The 19,363-nt window shown below is 36.5% G+C and overlaps 1 protein-coding gene across 1 annotated transcript in view; it reads left to right on the forward strand.

The window, feature by feature from the left end:
• Positions 1 to 19,140, forward strand: part of NVL (nuclear VCP like) — a gene marked incomplete at its 5' end in the record, with an annotated part of 39,297 nt that extends 20,157 nt beyond the window's left edge. The window contains 6 exons of the mRNA XM_085311155.1: positions 593 to 692; positions 8,685 to 8,791; positions 12,354 to 12,430; positions 13,921 to 14,009; positions 17,835 to 17,905; positions 18,847 to 19,140. Of these exons, the coding sequence (XP_085167281.1) occupies positions 593 to 692; positions 8,685 to 8,791; positions 12,354 to 12,430; positions 13,921 to 14,009; positions 17,835 to 17,905; positions 18,847 to 18,891 (489 nt within the window). The remainder of the gene's footprint in view (positions 1 to 592; positions 693 to 8,684; positions 8,792 to 12,353; positions 12,431 to 13,920; positions 14,010 to 17,834; positions 17,906 to 18,846) is intronic.
• Positions 19,141 to 19,363: the final 223 nt, after the last annotated feature.

The raw sequence follows: 19,363 nt of genomic DNA on the forward strand, positions 1-19,363 counted from the left end.
ATCCATGCTGGCTACTCCTGATCACCTTCTTTTCCTCCATATGTCTGGAGATGACCTCCAGAATAAGCTATTCCATCCCCTTTCCAGGGATGGAGGTGAGGCTGTCCGGCCTYTAGTTGCCTGGGTCCTCCTCCTTGCCCTTCTTGAAGACTGGAGTGACACTGGCTCTCTTCCAGTCCTCAGGCACCTCTCCAATTCTCCAGGACCTTTCAAAGATCAATACTGATGACAGTCCTTGGGATTCATAATTGGAATTATGGGATGTTCAGTATTTCCATTGGCTTTTTGAAACCTGTATTTTTACCTCATATTCTAATTGTTTGTGTGCAAATTTATATTTTTGTATGTTTAAGATAAAATAGTAACACTTAGAACAACATTTTTCAAAACCAATGGGCAGTTTTACTGTTTAGTTGAACTCTTGTTCTCTCCCTCCTTCCCCTCCCGTAACTCTAGAATAAAATGCAGGTTCAGTTAGGTTGTAGGATATCAATACTATGGAGTTCATATATAACTGAATTGTTTCTTTTCAGATTCACATTCTCACTGTGTTCTTATTTATTTATTTATTGTAAATTTTTTCCTTTTAAAGTCAGGAGCCAGTGTCCGAGTGGTTAACCAGTTACTAACAGAGATGGATGGCCTGGAGAATCGTCAGCAAGTTTTCATTATGGCTGCCACCAACAGGCCAGGTAGGGACCCAAAAATCATAAGCAGGGGAATCATAGGAAATCAATGTCATTAATTTTTTTCTCATGGAATCATGTGTTCTTATGTGTTTGAATTATGTAACTAACTTTATTCTGTACTTAAAATTGTAGTGTCTTTTCAAACCTAGTCCTTTTTTCAGTAACTGTATCAGTATATTGGACTGTTCTACATTCTTGCAAGCGACAATGTGAGATGAAGCAACATCTTTAAACATGTCTTAACTAGGACCTAGTCCCATTGGTGTAAAAAGCTTGTAAAGACCTCTGACTTGATTGGATTTTGGATTATCTCCCTAGAATATAAAAGAAGAAAAGTAAAACTAAAACACAAATTACATACTTTTTCTTGCTTATGTTGGTTTTCTGTCTAGAGCAACTGCAAAGCTATTTTTTTTTCTTTTGAGGCATCTTTGTCGTATATTGAAACTTTTTTTTTTCCATTTGCCTTTTATCATCTGCTGTTTAGGCTTCATGTTCCAAACTTGTTCCCTCAACCTGAACTTAATCTGCTCTTCCCTCATATTCTGTCAAGCTTTGATCCTTACTGCTTTCTGTGCTGCCTTACTGGCTCCTCAATATTTAGTAGCTTTGCAGTTCCTGCAGCATATTTTGAGTTAATGAACTAGACACTGAGGTCTACTTTAGAAACAGAATGTGTTTTWCAGCCAGTTCTCTGCCTCCTCTTTTTTCTCATACTGTGGAAAAGTTTTGTGTATTACACAAATCAAGAAGCTTATCTTGTCCTGAATTTACACTCTGCCTAGACGCTAAGAATTACAACCAAGGGAATTTGTTATGACTGTAGGAACATGCATAAAGAAACTGCACTTCCTTGGTTATGATTGTTTTTCTGAACATTACAACTGAAATTAAATACTGGATTAATAATAATCTTGGTAATATTTAAAAGCATACTGTTGTAGGTGTCTGAACTTTGGAGTGAACGTCTGTGCCCAGAGGAAGTGTTTGGCAAATTACTGGCAAAGATGAGACACAGTTCATCAAGTTTTGTATATTCATGTATTATACAAGGACAAGAAGCAGAAATCTAGTGAAAAATGACTTAACAATGGAAAATAGCCTAACTACTTTGGATATGAATTTGAGAAGGATGAAGTTAAAATATTTGACAGACTTTTGGGTCCTATAGGCTAAGAAAATCTATTCTGAAATTACATAGAATAGGCAACTATGAGGGTAATTTTCCCCCACACACCCAAAGGTTGAAAAATTCAAGCTTTTATGAGGAAAATCTTATGAGCAGTAAATGCTTAAATGTATATGCCTGTAGAAAATCTTTGATTTAAAGCAGTAAGTTTTCATGACACAAGTGTAATCATTCTGGCCTACCTATTCAATTCTAGATGCAGAAATTGAAATCAGGTATATGACTGTAAAACATCTATATACAGATACAGTTGGGTATATGAAGAGTATTAGTAGTGTTATCACATTGCCTTAGAAAACAAATCTCTTTCTAAATTTATTATACTGGTGCAGTATTTCTATTGAGCAGCCTTATTTTGTCASTGTTTCTCAAGGGCTTGTCTTTTGTTAGAGGTGTGTATCTAATTGTTGATTACAGTAAGTTCACGATTATCTCTGAGTAGTGACTTAGGCTGAGAATTCCAGCACTTCCGTAGATGAAGAAACACCCAACCTGACTTTCTGCACTGCCAGCTCAGGAGTACCACGGGTATACAGGGATGAATACTTTTAGAGCCAGTGTGTTCGTGGCACTGCTTTGAGCTAATGACTTCTCTCATCAAGACTGTTGAGTGCCTTTGCCAGGGTGGGGCAGGAGTGAATACTCCTGTCTGGGTATGGGCTGGCTCCTTCTGGAGCCAGTTGGCTATTTCTGCGTGATGTTTCCCAGAATTCTTTTAGCACTCATGCACTGACTTGTTCCATTATCTGGGATGTGCCAACCTTGAAGAACTGACTGATTTTTTTTGAAGTAGTTTAATAGCTTTATAAGGGCCACTTCAGAGCGACTGCCACTCAGATGCTAAGACTTGAATAACTGTGGCAGTCAGGTTTACTCTAATTCCCAGCTCTGGTTGGTTTACATTAGAAGACTTGCAGTGATTCAGTGCATGCTTTTGTGTCTTACTTTCATACAAATATGAGATATACATGTACRCTACTGTAAATCCATCCTTTTATAAGCCTTATATTGGATGCATTTTAACCAATTTGTTAGTATAAAGTAAACCTGTAATAGGTTTTGTTTTTTCAGTTGAAAATTGATGTTGTCTTGTTCAGCTGTAACAAAGGACTTAATGTTTATGTACACTGGAATATTTAAAATAGCAAAACTTTCCTGCATAATGGAGGCTGAAATAATGTACGAGGGAAACTGGAATATTTTTGAGGCATGAATTCAGTATTACTAGCCSATGATCTTGATGTAAAAATGAATTTGCTGTAAAAATGCCTAGCATAAATAAAATCTTAGGCATGGTTAATAAAATACAGTGATAAACTGAGGGGTATAAATGTATCAGCAAATTTTCTTAATGAGARTGAATTTTATGTTTTGTAAAAGGAATGATTTTGCTAACATAGAATCATTTTTATGAGCAACAAAGCTTGACACATACAGATTTCACTAGAGAAGGTAGTTACTCATGCAGTTTGGTTAGCACAGATCTCTTGCTTCAGGAGAGTGTCAGCAATATATGTGAGTAACACTTTGTATAGGTTTAGACAACAAACTTTTGCTATGATATCYACATTTGTCAGTGTGAAGAAGTATGATTTCTAGCTGATGCAACTCTTACCAGAACAACTTCTATTAAAGCTGTGAGAATTCATTAGGGGAACTGATTTCTGTTGCTTGTATAKTTCACTTACCCTTTATGAGTCCAAGCAGAGACCCAGAGTGGAAACACAGTTTATAGTGGCCCATGTATTTAAATCATTTCTATATGCCTGATGAGCTCTTTTACTTCTATAAACCTGGCATCTAAATGAAAGATTTTTCTGTCATAGCTATGGTGAGTAGAGTTGCTGGAGTTCTGTCATGATTCTAAATAACATGTGTTCCAGCAGAACTTCCTGAAATCTTCCACAGGTCAGTATAATGAAGTGAGATCTCATCTTTTTTAATACATGTTAGTATAATAAAATAGGATAAAAAATGGCTTTGCGAGATGCTTCCTTTTTAGAATGGTTCTCCCATGTTCTTACTTTTATGGTTGGTTGCTGCTACTGTTGGTGACAGTGCTGAAATGTACACTGCCAAAAGGAGAGTCTTRTCTTGTGAAAATGTAATTATTATATAATGAATGACCATCAGTGTGATTTGGTAGCAATGGCTCAGCCAGTTTTTGCATCTAGGTATGACACTGGCATAGTTGTTCCAGTGATRTTAGCATCTGTGACAGGGTAGTGACATGAAATGAGGATGATTTATTTGCCCCACAGCTGAAGACTGATACCAAATTTGTTCTTGTAAAAGTTTTTAAAGACTTGGAATCACAGGCTGGCTGCTTTGTTTGTTGTGTAAAATCTGCAAGTGATAATCCTTACTCTAGGAGTCCTGAAATAAGCTTTTAATCTGTCCTTAAAAGCAGGATATTTTTAATGTTACTTGCATTTACTTGGTGACTTTGAGAGTCCTCTGTAGATCWTTCCTAACTACTGCTAAATTCTCAGAGGTGCAGTATTCCCAGCTCAATCTCTGCACCTAAATGTAGAGCTGATGTCAAAATTTGTCTGAAGGGAATTGAACATTTAAAGCYCTCAATCTCGTTAAAAATAAAGGGAGCAAAAATAAAAGGAGAAGCAGAAATGATGTCTTGTTAGAGCCTATATGGGTCAGCATAGTTGTATTCTTTTTCAATCTGCTTCCTTTCCAAAATTCAAAGCCAAATTCCTGCAAAAACATTAAACACTATTKTTAATTAGGGTTTGTTACATCCCACAGTTTTTCAGGTACCATGTGAGTTTCAGTATTGGTGCTGCTGCTTTCTTATTCTTTTCTTACTTCCTGTAAGCCCTGTACTTTTATAAACTCTTCAGAGAACTGCTGATCAAGGCATCAGCAGCAATTACCGTGGGATCTACCAAGCCTGCATGTAACCTGAGAAAACAGACTAGGGATCAGTGCAGCACTACAAACTGATAGTGATTTAAATTGTGATGTTACCTTTGCTTTTATTCACTGTCTTTTCTCTAGCTTTTTTAATTAATTCTTGTGAAATATCTCCTTTTGCTATTATTTTAGAGCATAATTCTAGTTTCAGCGAATGCTGTTTCCTTTAGCTGTACTGCTAGTTTTCTAGAGCAGTTTGTCTGAACCACATATTTTAAAGCATAATAATAATAAAAAAAGGTCTTTCATTTATTCTCTGACAACAGTTGTTCAAAAAGTCCTTGTTCTATATGTACAATTTGGATAGATCAAAAGCAGTCCATGCAGTAGAGAGCTATTGAACTCTGTTACCACAAAATATTTGGCAAATCAGAATTATCGAATCTAATGTTTTGTTTCAATTCTAGTAGATAGGTCTGTTACGTTTTACTTAAGTTCTTATTTAACACTCTTAGCTAGTAGTATTCAAACCCTTTTCAGAAGTTCATTAAGTAAGGTGAAGGATATTAGCTGTATGTATTATCTTGTTTTCCACCAAAAGAAATATGCTCAGTGGAGTTTGTTTGCTTCATAGGGGTTTTTGGTAGATGAAAAGGGCAGTTTGGATTTTTTGATGTTTATACATGTTGCTAGATTAAAGATATAGTTGAAAAAAATGCACCTAACATGAGGTAGAGAATAGTTTCATTGAGAATGGTCCTTAATTAAACACAAATTACATTTTTGTCTTTCCCCAACCCTTGAATGCAGTGTACCTTTCGTGGGTAACTTTGGCAATGTAGAATTCAGTTGTGCTGGAGAAAGAAAGCTGTTGACCAAGGAGTTCATTCTGGAGTTTTAGGAAACCTTTTAGGTCTTCTGTGCCTAGGCTCCAGAACATCATTTACTCCAAATGTAATTTAAACAGCTGTAATGAATATAAGAGAAGTTTGATGGATCCAACACAGTTGCCTTTGTTGCTGGGATGGACTGAATTTTCCTAAATGTTGTTGACTCTTGTRTAATGAGGTAAGATAGGAATACCCAACTGAAAGTGATCGTGAGATTAATGGATTTTATCATAGCAAACATGGTGAGGAACTTAAGCAGCAGGGGATGAATGCATTCATTTAATGTCATCTTAGGCTTATAGAAAATTATTTGGAAAATGGTACCATCATTTTCCARTGGTGGTGTTGTCTCCTCTGACTACCTCAGAAAGCCAAGACAGAAAATGATTACCAGTCTTTTCTCTTAATAGAAATACGTCCTTTCCCTGAGGCAGCTGCTTGGAAAGTACTGTGTGTCATCAGGTCTCCATGCTTCCTTTCAAACTTGGGAGATAATGGTTTCGCTTTCAAAGTTGGGAGATAATAGTAGGCTTTGAAAGAGATTACCTCAATTTCATTAAAATGTTAAACGTGTTTAAAATTTATTCTCCTCTGTTTACATAAGTCTCCCTGATAATAAATAAATATTGAGAGAACATTGTAATTTATCAGGATAGAATGCTCTGAACTTCCTAAAAGGAGAGTGTTATTCAGTTGTTTAAACCTTATGAAGTACATCTAAGGATTGACGAGTAAGTAAATTTTAATTTCTGTGTTATGTTGTTTTAATTTTTCAAAGTTCTAAGAACTACTTCAGGCCCAGAGGTCAGCTCTGAAGCAGCAAAGTGAAATGAATGCACTCATAAGGAGATGAGGGTAGAGCTGTGTTTGAAATTGCAGCATGGTCTTCTCATGGTAAACCACCATTACTGCAACCCATAGAGTTACTGCATGTTAATGGGATGTAGTAGATGTTTGAGTGCAGATCATGTCACTGGCAAATGGATGAAGGTATCTTTAGATTGGATTGCTAACTTATTTCATATCTTCGGGCAGGTAGAATGGTAAGTTCTCTGCACGTAGAATGGAAACAGTATTTTCCCTATCAAGCTTAATATTCTTATAGAGCTTTAGAAACTTTAGAATGGAAAATTTATCAAGTGTATGGTGTTGTAATACAAGCCTTATTGAGAGTATTTGTTTTGAGTGTAACTGACCTGTTGAGCAAGCCTTGTCATCTCTTAACACTTGGCTACGCTTTACCTTTCTTTTCCCCAAAGAGGAGCGGAAATAGAAAGGCATATTTGTGTCAAAAGCACAAGATATCATAGATAGCTCTATGCATAGAAGTACAAGAGAAATATGTTTGTCTGGACTTGTCATGACATGGATCCTGTTTAACTCTATTTTTTCACCTGATCTGGGTTAAATAATGTATCAACTTTAGGATTTTTTTTTCTCCACCTTTTTGTTACACTCACAATAGCTGATTTTGCCTACAGAGATGTCTCTGGTTGTACCTTGAAAAGAAATGGCTTTTGCATAAGCTAGTGGAGCAATTCTTTATTTTTTCATCTCATTCTACTTTACCCCTTTACGTATTAGGTGAAAGTATAACTTGAACAAAACCAAGTACATCTTTAAAGGGAGGGAAGACTACCTTATGGTAGGATCAGGTGGCTAGAATCTTAATGGCAACCCTGTTGAGCAAAATTTTTGCTTGCCAGAAAAGGGACAGCTGTGCTTCCATGTTGCTGTGTTCTTTATTTTTCCTTTTTTTTTCTTTTAATTCATATAACGAGGATTAGCAGCTTAGCCTTGTCTAACTCTTCTCCGTTAGATATACGTATATGTATATGCTTGTAGTTTTTTCATTAGCTACGCTTTTTTTTCAAAAGGATATAAAAATTGTAACGGTGTTAAGAGCTTCATTTGAAGTGCTTCATTTTGAGCTTAACGCTTAGGTTTAATTTTCACCATTAACCTTTGGAGAAGGTTCTTGAAATAGCTGTATTATACAGCTATAGAACTTGCAGGCTTCAAAAGTTTGTGTATATTTTTTTTTTGTCTTTCATTAGTGCTTTTGTGGCTTTACTGTCACATTATTCTAGTACATAGGATGTTGATTTTCAGAATTCATTTGTCAAGTAGAGTAAGTAATAGTTTCCATTTCTGTTGATAGAGAAATGGGGCATCAAGAAGCCAAATAACTTTGAAAAATTATCCGGGCAGTTTGTGTTGAAACATGGGCAGCAATTTAGGTCTCTCTCAGGTTATATGCACTGTTTGGTCTCAATACACTAGCAGTCCTTGCTATTCATAGGCTAACTCATTGCTTGTGGAAGTTCTGTACTGAAGCCTGTGGCTAAAAGGATGCCAGAAATTTCTACTGCATTTAAGTTTTGAATGGTTTTCTAAACACAGATTTGGTTTCTTACTTCTCCATGTACATAATAAAATCTGGAATCTGCTCTGCCTCCTGGGAAGCAAATCTGTACTATGCAGCTCTATTTCATGTTTTGATGGGTATCGTATTTCACCATTTAGAAAATTAAAATGTAATAAAAATGCAAATTACAAGTAAAATGAAATTTACATATTGGCCGTTATGATTGGCCCTACATACTTGTGATTCCTAATTTATCAATATAGTTTTCAGCAAATTTGCAACAATTAATATGGACAGAGATCTTTCCCATAGGGGAAACTGAAAGCATATTTTTCTGTCATGAGTCGATGTGGAATTCGTCACTTGACTGTGCTGAACATTACAGAAAAATGTCCTGATACTGTATTTCCAAAGAGAGTTGTCTTCGTTTGTACATAGATGAAATTGTTAATTGTGGGTCATGTTTGATCAAATATGGCTTAATTGTACTGGGTAATGGAGACTCCTACTTGACATAGCTAAAACTATTTTAAATAGCTATTTTAATGCTCCAAGCTTTGTATCATGGCTGCAGTGCTTCTTTGAATATTCATACAAATATGCACATATCCCTTCTCTGATGTACACATCCCTAAAGTGTGTCTTATTTTTGGACTATTTTGTCCTTTCCCCCCCAGATATAATTGACCCAGCTATTCTGCGTCCTGGTAGACTTGATAAAACACTCTATGTGGGTTTGCCACCACCTGAAGATCGACTTGCTATTTTAAAGACCATCACCAAAGTGAGTATTTGGAAATAAATCCTTATATTGAAGGTTGGTAGAATGATGTAATACAGGTTAAATTTTACAGAAGAATTGCAGGACCCTGACTCATGAAACATTTCCAATTACTACACGAAGTTGTAAAAAATAAACTGTCAGCCACATCTGCTGTTACATTTGCTGCAAGACTACTTGGGGTTGATAAATCTTGAATAAGGCCATCTTGTTGAATGCAGTAATTTCTGCATTCAACGTCACAGTCTGAACATACCTAATTRAAAGATTCATATCAGGGTGAGTAATGGACATGGAAGTGTTTTGTATTTTGCGGGAGGAGGAGAAGTTCCCACGTGTAGAACAAAATGATTCCAGCTGTATTTGCTCAATGGTAATCAAAACACTTAATTCCCTTTGGGATCAGTAGGAATCTTGTACGTGGTAGAGGTGATAGGTCAAAATAAAAGTGAAAATTTAAAATACTTTTCTTCATGGATCCTCTTTAGATTAATGGCACATTCTACCATGTATGAAACTTGGATTACAGAATTATATTCTAGTATTTTTCCAAGTACAGTACAGCAGTAATAAAGGCCTTAGAAAAAGAATATATAAAGCATTATAAATTACTCAGATTATTTCATCCCTTTTTCTAATAGGTAGTATTGATAGTTATGAGTAAGTGATCTACCAGATTTTCATGAGCTGCAAAGGAGAGAAAGTCTAGGCTATAGAGAAGAGGTAGAACTTTATTATGAACAGTKTGGAAAAATTATCTTTTTATAAATTTGCTAAAGAAACTCCCTCAGACTTGTATAATAAAAAAGTTACAGTGTAGGCAATAGCTAATGCCATAGGGGAATTTGGAAGATGAGGACTCATTTTAAGCATGTCCTTTCATGCCCTGATAGTTGTTCAAAAGTCAGATTCTCATTACCACTTCAGGATATTTGACTTGCCTTTAAAACATTCTGTAGATGGCATTACTTCGTGAAGAAAAAAAAATAGCAAGTATGCCCASTTGTCACTAGTAGTTGATGTGTTTAGTAGATAAATTTATTTTTGAAAGTAGCTTGTGAAGTAGTGCAGCAAAGCTTTGCGCAGGAGTTCATGGGAGGGGAAGGTGTTATTAAACGAAACTGATTCCACTCACACTCACTTTCTCATAGATTTCACTTGCTCACAGCCACAACCACATATAATTGCCAAGATGTATGCGTCCAAGCRAAATGGCCAGGATCACCTATATGCAACAAAGCGTGCAAGAATTRCCTGTTGAATCTGCACTGCTTATCCTGCCTTCCTCTTGATTGACARTGATGAGCTCATTCTTAGAGAGAATCATTTTTTAGACTCCCTTTAAGAATCAAACAGTTCTGGATCTCACTTCAGCTGCCATAAATCTTGGGCAAGGTTGCTACAAACTGTCTTTGCTCCCTCATTTTGGGTATCATTAAGGCTACAATCTGCCTTCCTGTTGGGATAACACCAAGAGGAGTGGCACATGTGATGTGACAATAACCTTGTCGCCATCCTCCTGTTGGCAGAGCATAGGTCTTCTACTGACAAACCATCTTTGCTAATCAGATTATAGGCCTTCTTGTCTTGGAACAAGCAACACATTCCACAGTCTTCACCAGYGTGATTGCTGTTGATCCTGTCCTGGGTTATCCATATGTGCCACTGCTGGAGTGCCAGACACTTCCACTTGTAATTCATAGTAGTCTTAATACCTTTATTATAAATCTTTATAGTGAATGAGATGTTAAGTCTTCAGCAGATTTTTTTTTTCTCAGTTGTTACCTGGGAGGGCAGCAAAAGTGAGATATAAATAACTCTCTGAATAAGTATTTTCTTTGCGTATTTCCATGTTCATTCCACYAGAAGGCTGGTGCTACTCTCACTTTACTACTTCTGCAGTCTCCAGAGTTTTTACAAAGCTAGGCAAAGGTTTGTATTTCTAATATGCAGAAAAAGAAAGGCGCAGAGTTACTTGGAATAAGAATATGGAATATGGAGAATGAAAAATATGTTAAAAGTAACTGAAATATCCTGCTTCTCAGATTTCATCTCTGCATTCTAGATAAGTAAACTTGAAAATTTGGGGTACAGGAACACTTGTTTGAATACAGAAATTGTGCTCAGGACTCTATAAAACATAAATGTTTGGTCCAGATGTGAATGGCTTTTGGGTGGTGGTATGTGTTTCCAGAAATCTCTGAGGAATACTTACAGAAGATATGGAAACTGAGTCAGGTTGTTCAGGAAAAACATGAATGCTTGCAAAGGCAGCACAAGGAATAGAAAGGGGAGTTGGAGGAGCAATAGTATGCAAGTAAAATGGAGAGCCTTACATGTAAGGTGAAGCTGTGTTGTGAAAGAGTTTTATTTTAGTTTAACTTGTACAAGTCAGACATTTTTCAAACTGCATATTAATTATGCAAGAGAAGCATGTCTTCACATGTTTAGTTACCATTATTACATTCCTACAAGCTGCATCAGCTTCTCTGGTGCACGTACTGCTGAGCTTGGCTCCAGAGTAGGTAGGTTGTTCCACTCATAAAATACCCAACATACATTTCTATTTGAGAAATAATAGGTAAAACATTTGCTACTAGCAGAGAAGGTATCTCTCTGGCTTGCAATCTTTTATCATTTTAACAAATTCTGAAGTATTATATATGAAACTAGAGTTTCTTTTATCTACAGTCTGTCTTTTCTCTTTTTTCAAAATACTCCAGAATCAGGCTGTTTCTTTGCATTTCTGTTTTTGCCTTTCCTGGCGGTATTCTGCCTGTGGTGCATTCCACATTGCTCTCTTGCTCTGCCTAGTTGCTCCTTGATTATTCTGTTGTCAGTTAAATAAATGTTTAAGAGTTTTATCTTCCTAGTTGATATACATTTTATTTCTTTCTATTGAAGGTATTGTAGGGTTAAAAGAATTTTGTTGGCTACTTTCAAATATTACTTAGAATATTGTTTGTTTGTTTTGGAGGGGGTATGCAAAGATACTAATAAAAGAAACCACCTCTGGGATCTTTGTGCAAGAAGCAGTAATAATATGGAAGACTAATGTCAAAAAATCTACAAAAATGTCTACAGTTTATATACTTCCATGAAATCAGGAATGGAAAAATTCTAGAGGCAAGGCTAAATCTAAATGCTTATAGCTGAGCTATTTGATTTCAACACTTATCTCAGTAGAGGATAAGGAGAAGTTAGCTAAACAATGCTGTTGGCGTAACCAGCTATTTAAACTATGTCCATGTACAGAACAGTGTCAGCATTACTGCCTTGTGACAGGCTCTCATTTTGTTGGAGAAAACCTATTCTGTTGGTGGCAAGTTTAAAATTTAGCATTATTTAAATTAATTCATCATTGTGTTTTTAAAGCTGGTCATCATCCTTCTTCGTCTGAGATGAAAGCAACTGTAATATTAATGGATGTTTTGGGAAACTTGTCTAACCCCTGTATGACTCCTGATTGATGAACTTGGTCACTTTGGGGATGCCATGTGTAAAAAAGTAAATAATATTAAAAAATAATAATTGTTTTTCCTTTTCGTCACCTCAATTCTGATAGAATGGCACTCGCCCTCCACTAGATGCTGATGTAAATCTTGAGGATATTGCTTATAGTCAACACTGTGATTGTTACACGTGAGTAGCTTCTGGTTTTGACTTTAATATTTGCAATACTAGCAGTCCTCTGATGCATGATCATGTGTGTTGTATTATTAGTAGAAGGACTTCTTCATTCCCAAGGCTTATAAGCGTTTTCTCTTATGACATTTTCCTCACTCTCCCTTGTGCTTTTCCAGGGATTTGGTAGGAATATGTTGATGCCAAAGTCTTTTTCATCTGGAATAGTCATCTTCATGTTGTAAATACAGATCAGCAGAGGCCACTCTTTTATCTAGGCTTTGCTTGGTCTTATTTTACAATATCTGAGGATAAAAGAACCTTCTTTAAATTGTGGGTCCATACGTAATAATGATGAAAGTAAATAAGCAAATAGGTTAAACTACCATAATTAACTTGTTCTCTCACACAGTTGAAAACAATGTATTTGAGATAGTAAGATAGCCTATTTCAACCTTTGCTTTTTGAATACCAAACTATGTTTTTAGTGCAAGCTTGATAGCCATCTCAAGGCTATCAGGAGTAATTTGCAAACCCAGTGTTCTACATAACTTCATAAAGCCTTTAGCTATTAAGTGATTTATTACTACCTAATGGTTTTCTGAAATTCACAAAAGATAAAGTCTTTATGATGTACCTGTCACAGTGTTGGCTTTGAATCTTATAAATGGGGGGGGGGAGATTTTTTTTATTTATTTTTTTTCTGCTCTGTAATAAAGGTTGCAGCATCAGGTAGTCCTGATACATCTTCCCCATGTTCTTAAGACAAAGCTTTATGACAGCACGACCTCCTATGTCATCTTCTACCCTCTTTCATTCTCCCTTGAGTACACAGTAGGTTTGCTCTGCTCTCTCACTTTGTTGGGGAGGGAAGAAGGCTGCTGTGTGTAGGAAGGGAAAGGGAAATGTGACCTGTTGTTGCTGCAGAGATCCTGTACCTAGCTCTGGAGCTAAGTGCTGGGGATGAAGACAGAAGTAGAGTGGGATGGGCCATGCAGAGAGATATGGTAAAACTAGTATCATGAATATAGTATCTGTACCATTTTTTTTTTTTGTATCGGCTGGTACTCCATACCTTTAGGACTGAGGTTAGTACTTTGATGTAGTAGTATTGCTTGGTCTTCCCAAGCCTTTCCTTGGTCAGCCTGCTTATTATTATTCTCTTTGTGCCTGTATTAAAGACTTTGTTCAAGATAAAATGGTATATAATACCATCACATATTCTGAACATGCCATAGCTGTTATCTGATTTCTCTGTCATTCTAAATGATTTCTGACTCCTAACTTAATAGCTAGAGTATTTTATGTGCTATTGAAGTGGAACTGCTGTAATCATTTGATCTTTTTTTAGTGTTTTTTTAATTGTTTAGTAATTTGTTGTGAGGTTTTGAAGTGTTTTTCCTCAAAATTCCTGTGCCTTTCTTTAGTTTTTTATCATTATTTCTATCATTTCAGCCAAACATGGGAGAAATTTATCCTAAAATAACCTATTTTGTTTGGGTCTCTAGGGGCGCAGACCTTTCTGCTCTAGTGCGTGAAGCTTCAGTTTGTGCTCTGAGACAGGAAATGGCCTTGCAGAATAGCAAAAGCAGGAAAGGTAAGAAAGCTTTACAAAAACCTTAATGGAACAGTGAGAAGATAAATGGAATGTAAAGTACTCAAGATAGTTTAAAACAAGCATAAAGACATGTGTGCTATATATCAATCACTGACTATTTCCAAGCCAAACAAAAATGAAATAAGGTTTGTTTCAAGAACACATAAGAATCTTTCAAGTAGATGTAGGTGGGAGTACAGGGAAAAAATGGCWATGCTGGAGTTCCAGCATAATCTTTTTACCCAAAGAATTGAACCGTCAACATTTTAACCTTGAAGTAAAGTTATTGTTAAGTGGCATTATAAATTGAAAATGTATATACTAGATTGAATACTTCTATGCCTAATTTTTACATAATTATAATAGACTAGAAAGCTTCTTAAGAGTAAAGTAACAAAAGAAATTACTGGAAATACTGGAAAATGAGCAGGGTATATACACTACATAATTTTCCGGTAAATTCTTTTGTTACTTTACTCTTAACTCAAAATACAAACTAAGATGGAATTGTGACTTTTCAGGTGATGTCCTTGGAAAATATATCAGGCTTCTATTATGATTCTGATTTTCTAACAACCACAAGAGTTTTAATGGCCTTGAAACATTCTTGTTGATCTAGTAGGTATCTAGTCTCATCTGTCTCTAACAGCAGCAGAAGTTTATATTTCTTGTTAAGAGTGAGCTGATGTGTTCCTTTGGGTGGGGAGGGGAAGAAAAGAACTGTAAAACCTTCATTGTTGCATGACTTGGCTACCCATTTTGCTGCGGACAAGAAATGCAGTAAAAGCTCTTGATTTGAGATGGAAATTCCTGAATCAAATCTGAGGCATTCTGAATAACTGTGAAAGTGAATAGGGTAAATACAAAGATACTAATCTCTTAATTTCAGCCTTCAAGTTTAGGGTTACAGCCTGACCCAGTCGTAGTATGAACTTTCTCAGCTGGCAATCTGCATGTTTGTAGCAGCTGTTTGTTTGGGATGTCCTTGTTCTTGTATTTCCTTCCAAGAGGTCAGCCCTGGCTAATGTGGAAATCTGTAAGGCAGTTTCTGATTTGAATCTTTTTTTTTTTTTTTTTTTTTTTTTTTTTTTTTCATTTGTATTTTCAGAGGTAGTGTACATACAGACTGGAGAATTTCTTGTTGACATATTCATAACTGACTCCCCCCTCCTGCCATGTTATGTACATGATCATAGTATAGGGTGGTTCATGTGCCACAGCAGTCAGTTCCTTTGCATCACTTAGCAGAGATCAGGGCTGTTTGTTACTGTGTTGTAGAAGCTATCATAATCCTCTTGTACCTACTTTTCCTTCTGAAATAAATTTATCTTTTTGTTGGTTTTTATGGCAGAGTTTGTGTTAGGTTTATTTGAAGGATTTTTTTTTTCATAGTGAAGATGGAAAGGATATCACCTTTTTGTGGTATCTCTTACAAGAATCTGTAAGTTCTGCTTCCACCTAGAACAGCCTTGAGAGACCCGAAGGCATTGTGACTGTAGCCTAGGAGATGCCAGATACTTCACTTAGAGGAGGAAGAACCAACCCAACTTTCTGAAAAAGATTGGACAGATTTTCAGTTTTGAGCTCCTTTCTGGAGCTCATCATTAGCCCAGAATTTTACTGTCAGAACTGTTCAGTATTATTTACAAACCTGGAGCTTTCACTGGTGGCTCTATTCTCTGGGTCATTGATGAAGATACCAAATAAAACTGGTCCAAGTACCAATTCCTGAGTGGGACCCCACTTCTGACCCTTCCCTATCCTGAAAAGGGACCATTAAGCCTTACCTTTTAGTTCACATCCTTTAGTCAGCTTTCAATCCGTGGAAGGGTCTTTCCTGCAATTCTGTGAAGTTCTCCAATCTAACTACCAGTCCTCTGGTGATTGTAACAATAGCTTACAAGATTTATCCAGCAGCCCTGCAATTTCATAGCCAAGTTCCTTCAGAACCCTTGGGTGAACACCTCCTGGTTCTACTGACTTGCTGTTAATAACCCTTCTGACCTGCCTTAATACTTCCTGAATATTTGCTTCAAAGTAATCTAGTTTCAAAGGATATACAGGGTATGAAAATTCTGTAACAGCTTCAGCTGTAAAGACCAATTTAGTTTAGTGAACTTTGATTTTGCTACTTTAATGAAAATAATAGTTACAGCATATCTACGCTTGTGTTTTTTATCTATCTCCATCTTCAATTTAGTGCTCTTGATATAGCCTTCTGCTATGTTTAGAGCAGTAGAACTTAACAGTTTTTGTTAAACTCTCAAAATTGAAATTTGTCAACAAGGAGTCTTGGTTAACAGTTCTTTAATGCCCACCTATCCCTTTCACATTACAAACATGTAAGCAAGGATAGTTGTAATATATACCTCTGGAAGCAAAAAGTGTCTTAAGGGAATGCATAAAAAATATGCACCAAAATCTCTAAAGCAATACCTTTGTTTATCTCCTCCACTATAGCTGATACTTGTGCATGATACTGTTATTGTACTGCTTTTTTGTATCACAGAATGGTTGAGATTGGAAGGGACCTCTAGAGATCTAGTCCACCCCCCTGCTCAAGCAGAGTCACCTAAGGCATGCTGCACAGGCCCCTGTCCAGATGACTTGAGAGTATCTCCAAGGATGGAGACTCTGTAACTTCTCTGGGCAACCTGTTCCAGTGCTCTGTTACCCTCMCAGTAAAGCAGCTTTTCTTTATATTCAGAGGGACCTTCTTGTGTTTCAGTTTGTGTCTGTTATCTCTTGTCCTATCACTGACACCCCTGAGTCTGGCCCTACCCCCTTGACACCCTCCCTTTAGATACTTATATACAGTGATTAGAACCTCCCCCCTACCCATCTTCTCCTCTCCAGGCTGACCAGGCCCAGCTCTCTCAGCCTTTCCTCATCTGAGAGAGGCTCCAGTCTCTTAATCATCTTAGCAGCCCTTTGCTGGACTCACTCAAGTACCTCCATCTCTCTCTCATAGTGGGGAGCCCAGCACTGGACACCGCACTCCAGATGCAGCCTCATGAGGACTGAGTAAACAAGAATCCCAAAATACCACTGCTGTATTTCCTATGTCTAAGCTAAACAAGGCACTTGTGAGAACAGAAATCTGTACTTTGAGRTACGCTCACACATTAGCAGACTTCTGAGGAGAAAGAGGAAAAAAGAAACACTGCTCCAAGAGTATAAGTAGAAACAATTACTGTGGATGGCTACATGAGGAGAAAAAGGGATGTGGATAAACTCAAAAAGATAGGCAACTGAAAAAGATGACAAAACTTTCATCACATCTGGATAATGCCAAACAATGAGCTAATACAAATTATTTAGGAATTGAACATCCTGTAGTGAAATGGGAACAAAACAGAAGGTTTTATGGGTATTTATTAAAAAACACTCTGTGGGGACATTTAGTATTAAACATGCATAAARAAAATAAAATCCCAAACTGGAAGCAACAGAACTTGAGAAATTCACTTCCCAAAGGGTAAGGTACTTGAATTCTAACAGGATTTGATGTAAGTTGTAGTTAACTCAGTATCTTTGAAAATGAAATTCCTAATTGGCAGGTGAAAACATTAATACAAAAACTAAGTAAGTGTGTTTTGGCATAAGGTACAGGTTAAGAAGTTGCCTAAGATCATAAACAGGAGCCTACATTAAAAGAAATATAAAACTTTAGGTGTTCATGCCACTACTTAGATGTCATCCAAAAGACWATCACATACAGGTAAGTTTCATGAATGTTTACTTGAAGTACATGCAAAAGAAAACACTTGATGTATCACGTGCCCACAATCTCATATAGTAATTTATTGTGCTTTGTTCTTTAAGGAGAAATCAAGATTTGCCATAAACACTTTGAAGAAGCTTTTAAGAAAGTGAAATCCTCAGTATCAAAAAAGGTGAGAAAAGCTTTACTGCATTAATATGTTCACTTTGAACACTATCCAGAGACTATAATAGTTTCAGTATTATTACATAAGTGTTGATGGTAACTTGGACTTATTTTCCAAAATAATTTAAAGGTGATCTTTGACTCCAAGCCCCTTGAAAAAGTCCCACATCCCCTGGCTACCCCTCCTTCTCTCCCCCCCCACCCTTTCTTTGCTAATCACTGAGCAAATTGTTCAGGAACAACAAGCAAGCATTTATACACCTCCAACACAGCAATGACTGGTAAGTATTAGGACATACACTCTCTGGCTTTTAAGAGTTAACCAGAAATGTCATTCTGCTTGTCAGAATCAAGTCAGTTGGCTTGCTTTTGGCTTAATTGGTTGATAGATTTGACAGAAATCAAGATAAATTCTTCTGAAGTTAGGAACAGATGACATCTTTTGTATTCAGTTTTGTCAGCAGAAGTTAATGTCTCAGATTAGTTCTTCAAAACTGTCATTTTGAGTGACTTATGAAAAGGATTAAGAAACAGTTACAGTTAAATGATCTAGATTGTATACAACGTTTAAATAGCAGATCTTTGTAAAGCAGGCTTATTTTTGCAGAAGCAGATAGTGGAGCTACYCCTCAGGCAAATAAGGCAGTACCTTTTTAGTGGAACTGTGTTCTAAGTCTAGCATGGAAGTATAAAGTATAATAGCTCTGCTGCAAAGGCTTTTGTTAATTATATATTGCAGGCGACTGTTAACAGTGAACCTCATTTATTAGAGGGTGCAACAGTGTGGCCTCTAATGAGGCTTTTGTTCCTAAATATTTCTGAAAAAAGCATAGCTAGTGGCTCATACAGCTAGTTTAATTTTCTCATTAAATATTGTGACTTTACATGTTRTTATGTTTGTTTTTACTGTCTGCTGAAGTCTCTCCTCTGTTATCTTGGCACTATTAGGATCAAATAATGTATGAAGAACTGCGTCAGTCACTGCACAGATGATACATTTGGACAACTTCCAAAAGAGACTTACTGTACATTGCTGGTGAATTTCATAATACCTGTGCCTGGTTTCAAGAGAAGCTGTACCCAATTTTTTACTTTTTAAATCTGTACCTGGAAAAGGTCATTGCAGCCTACWGCTCTAAGCTATCCTTAATGTAAGGACTTCCAGAATAAGAGGTAGAAAAAACACCCTTCCTTTTCTGCTTATAACTATCCTGGCTAAAAATAAATTGTTTTAACCCCAAAGATTTAATATCATTTGTATTTTAGTATTTGGTGCCTTTAATCAGAGATTCTTCAGAGAGGATAACCCTTTGAAATGTTACTCTGCTCAAATACCTGGTTTTAGCCATAAATGRTAATAGCTGTGTTTTCAGGAACCAGAACTCTTAAACAAGAACAGAGCTGTGAGACTAGATTAGGAAAGTGCTACACAAKGTTATCATACCATTAATCATGCCTTTCCCAA

This window comes from Rhea americana, unplaced genomic scaffold (genome assembly GCF_003343005.1).
Source record: "Rhea americana isolate MKP2758 unplaced genomic scaffold, rheAme1 scaffold_109, whole genome shotgun sequence".
In the NCBI taxonomy this organism is placed as follows: Eukaryota; Metazoa; Chordata; class Aves; order Rheiformes; family Rheidae; genus Rhea; species Rhea americana.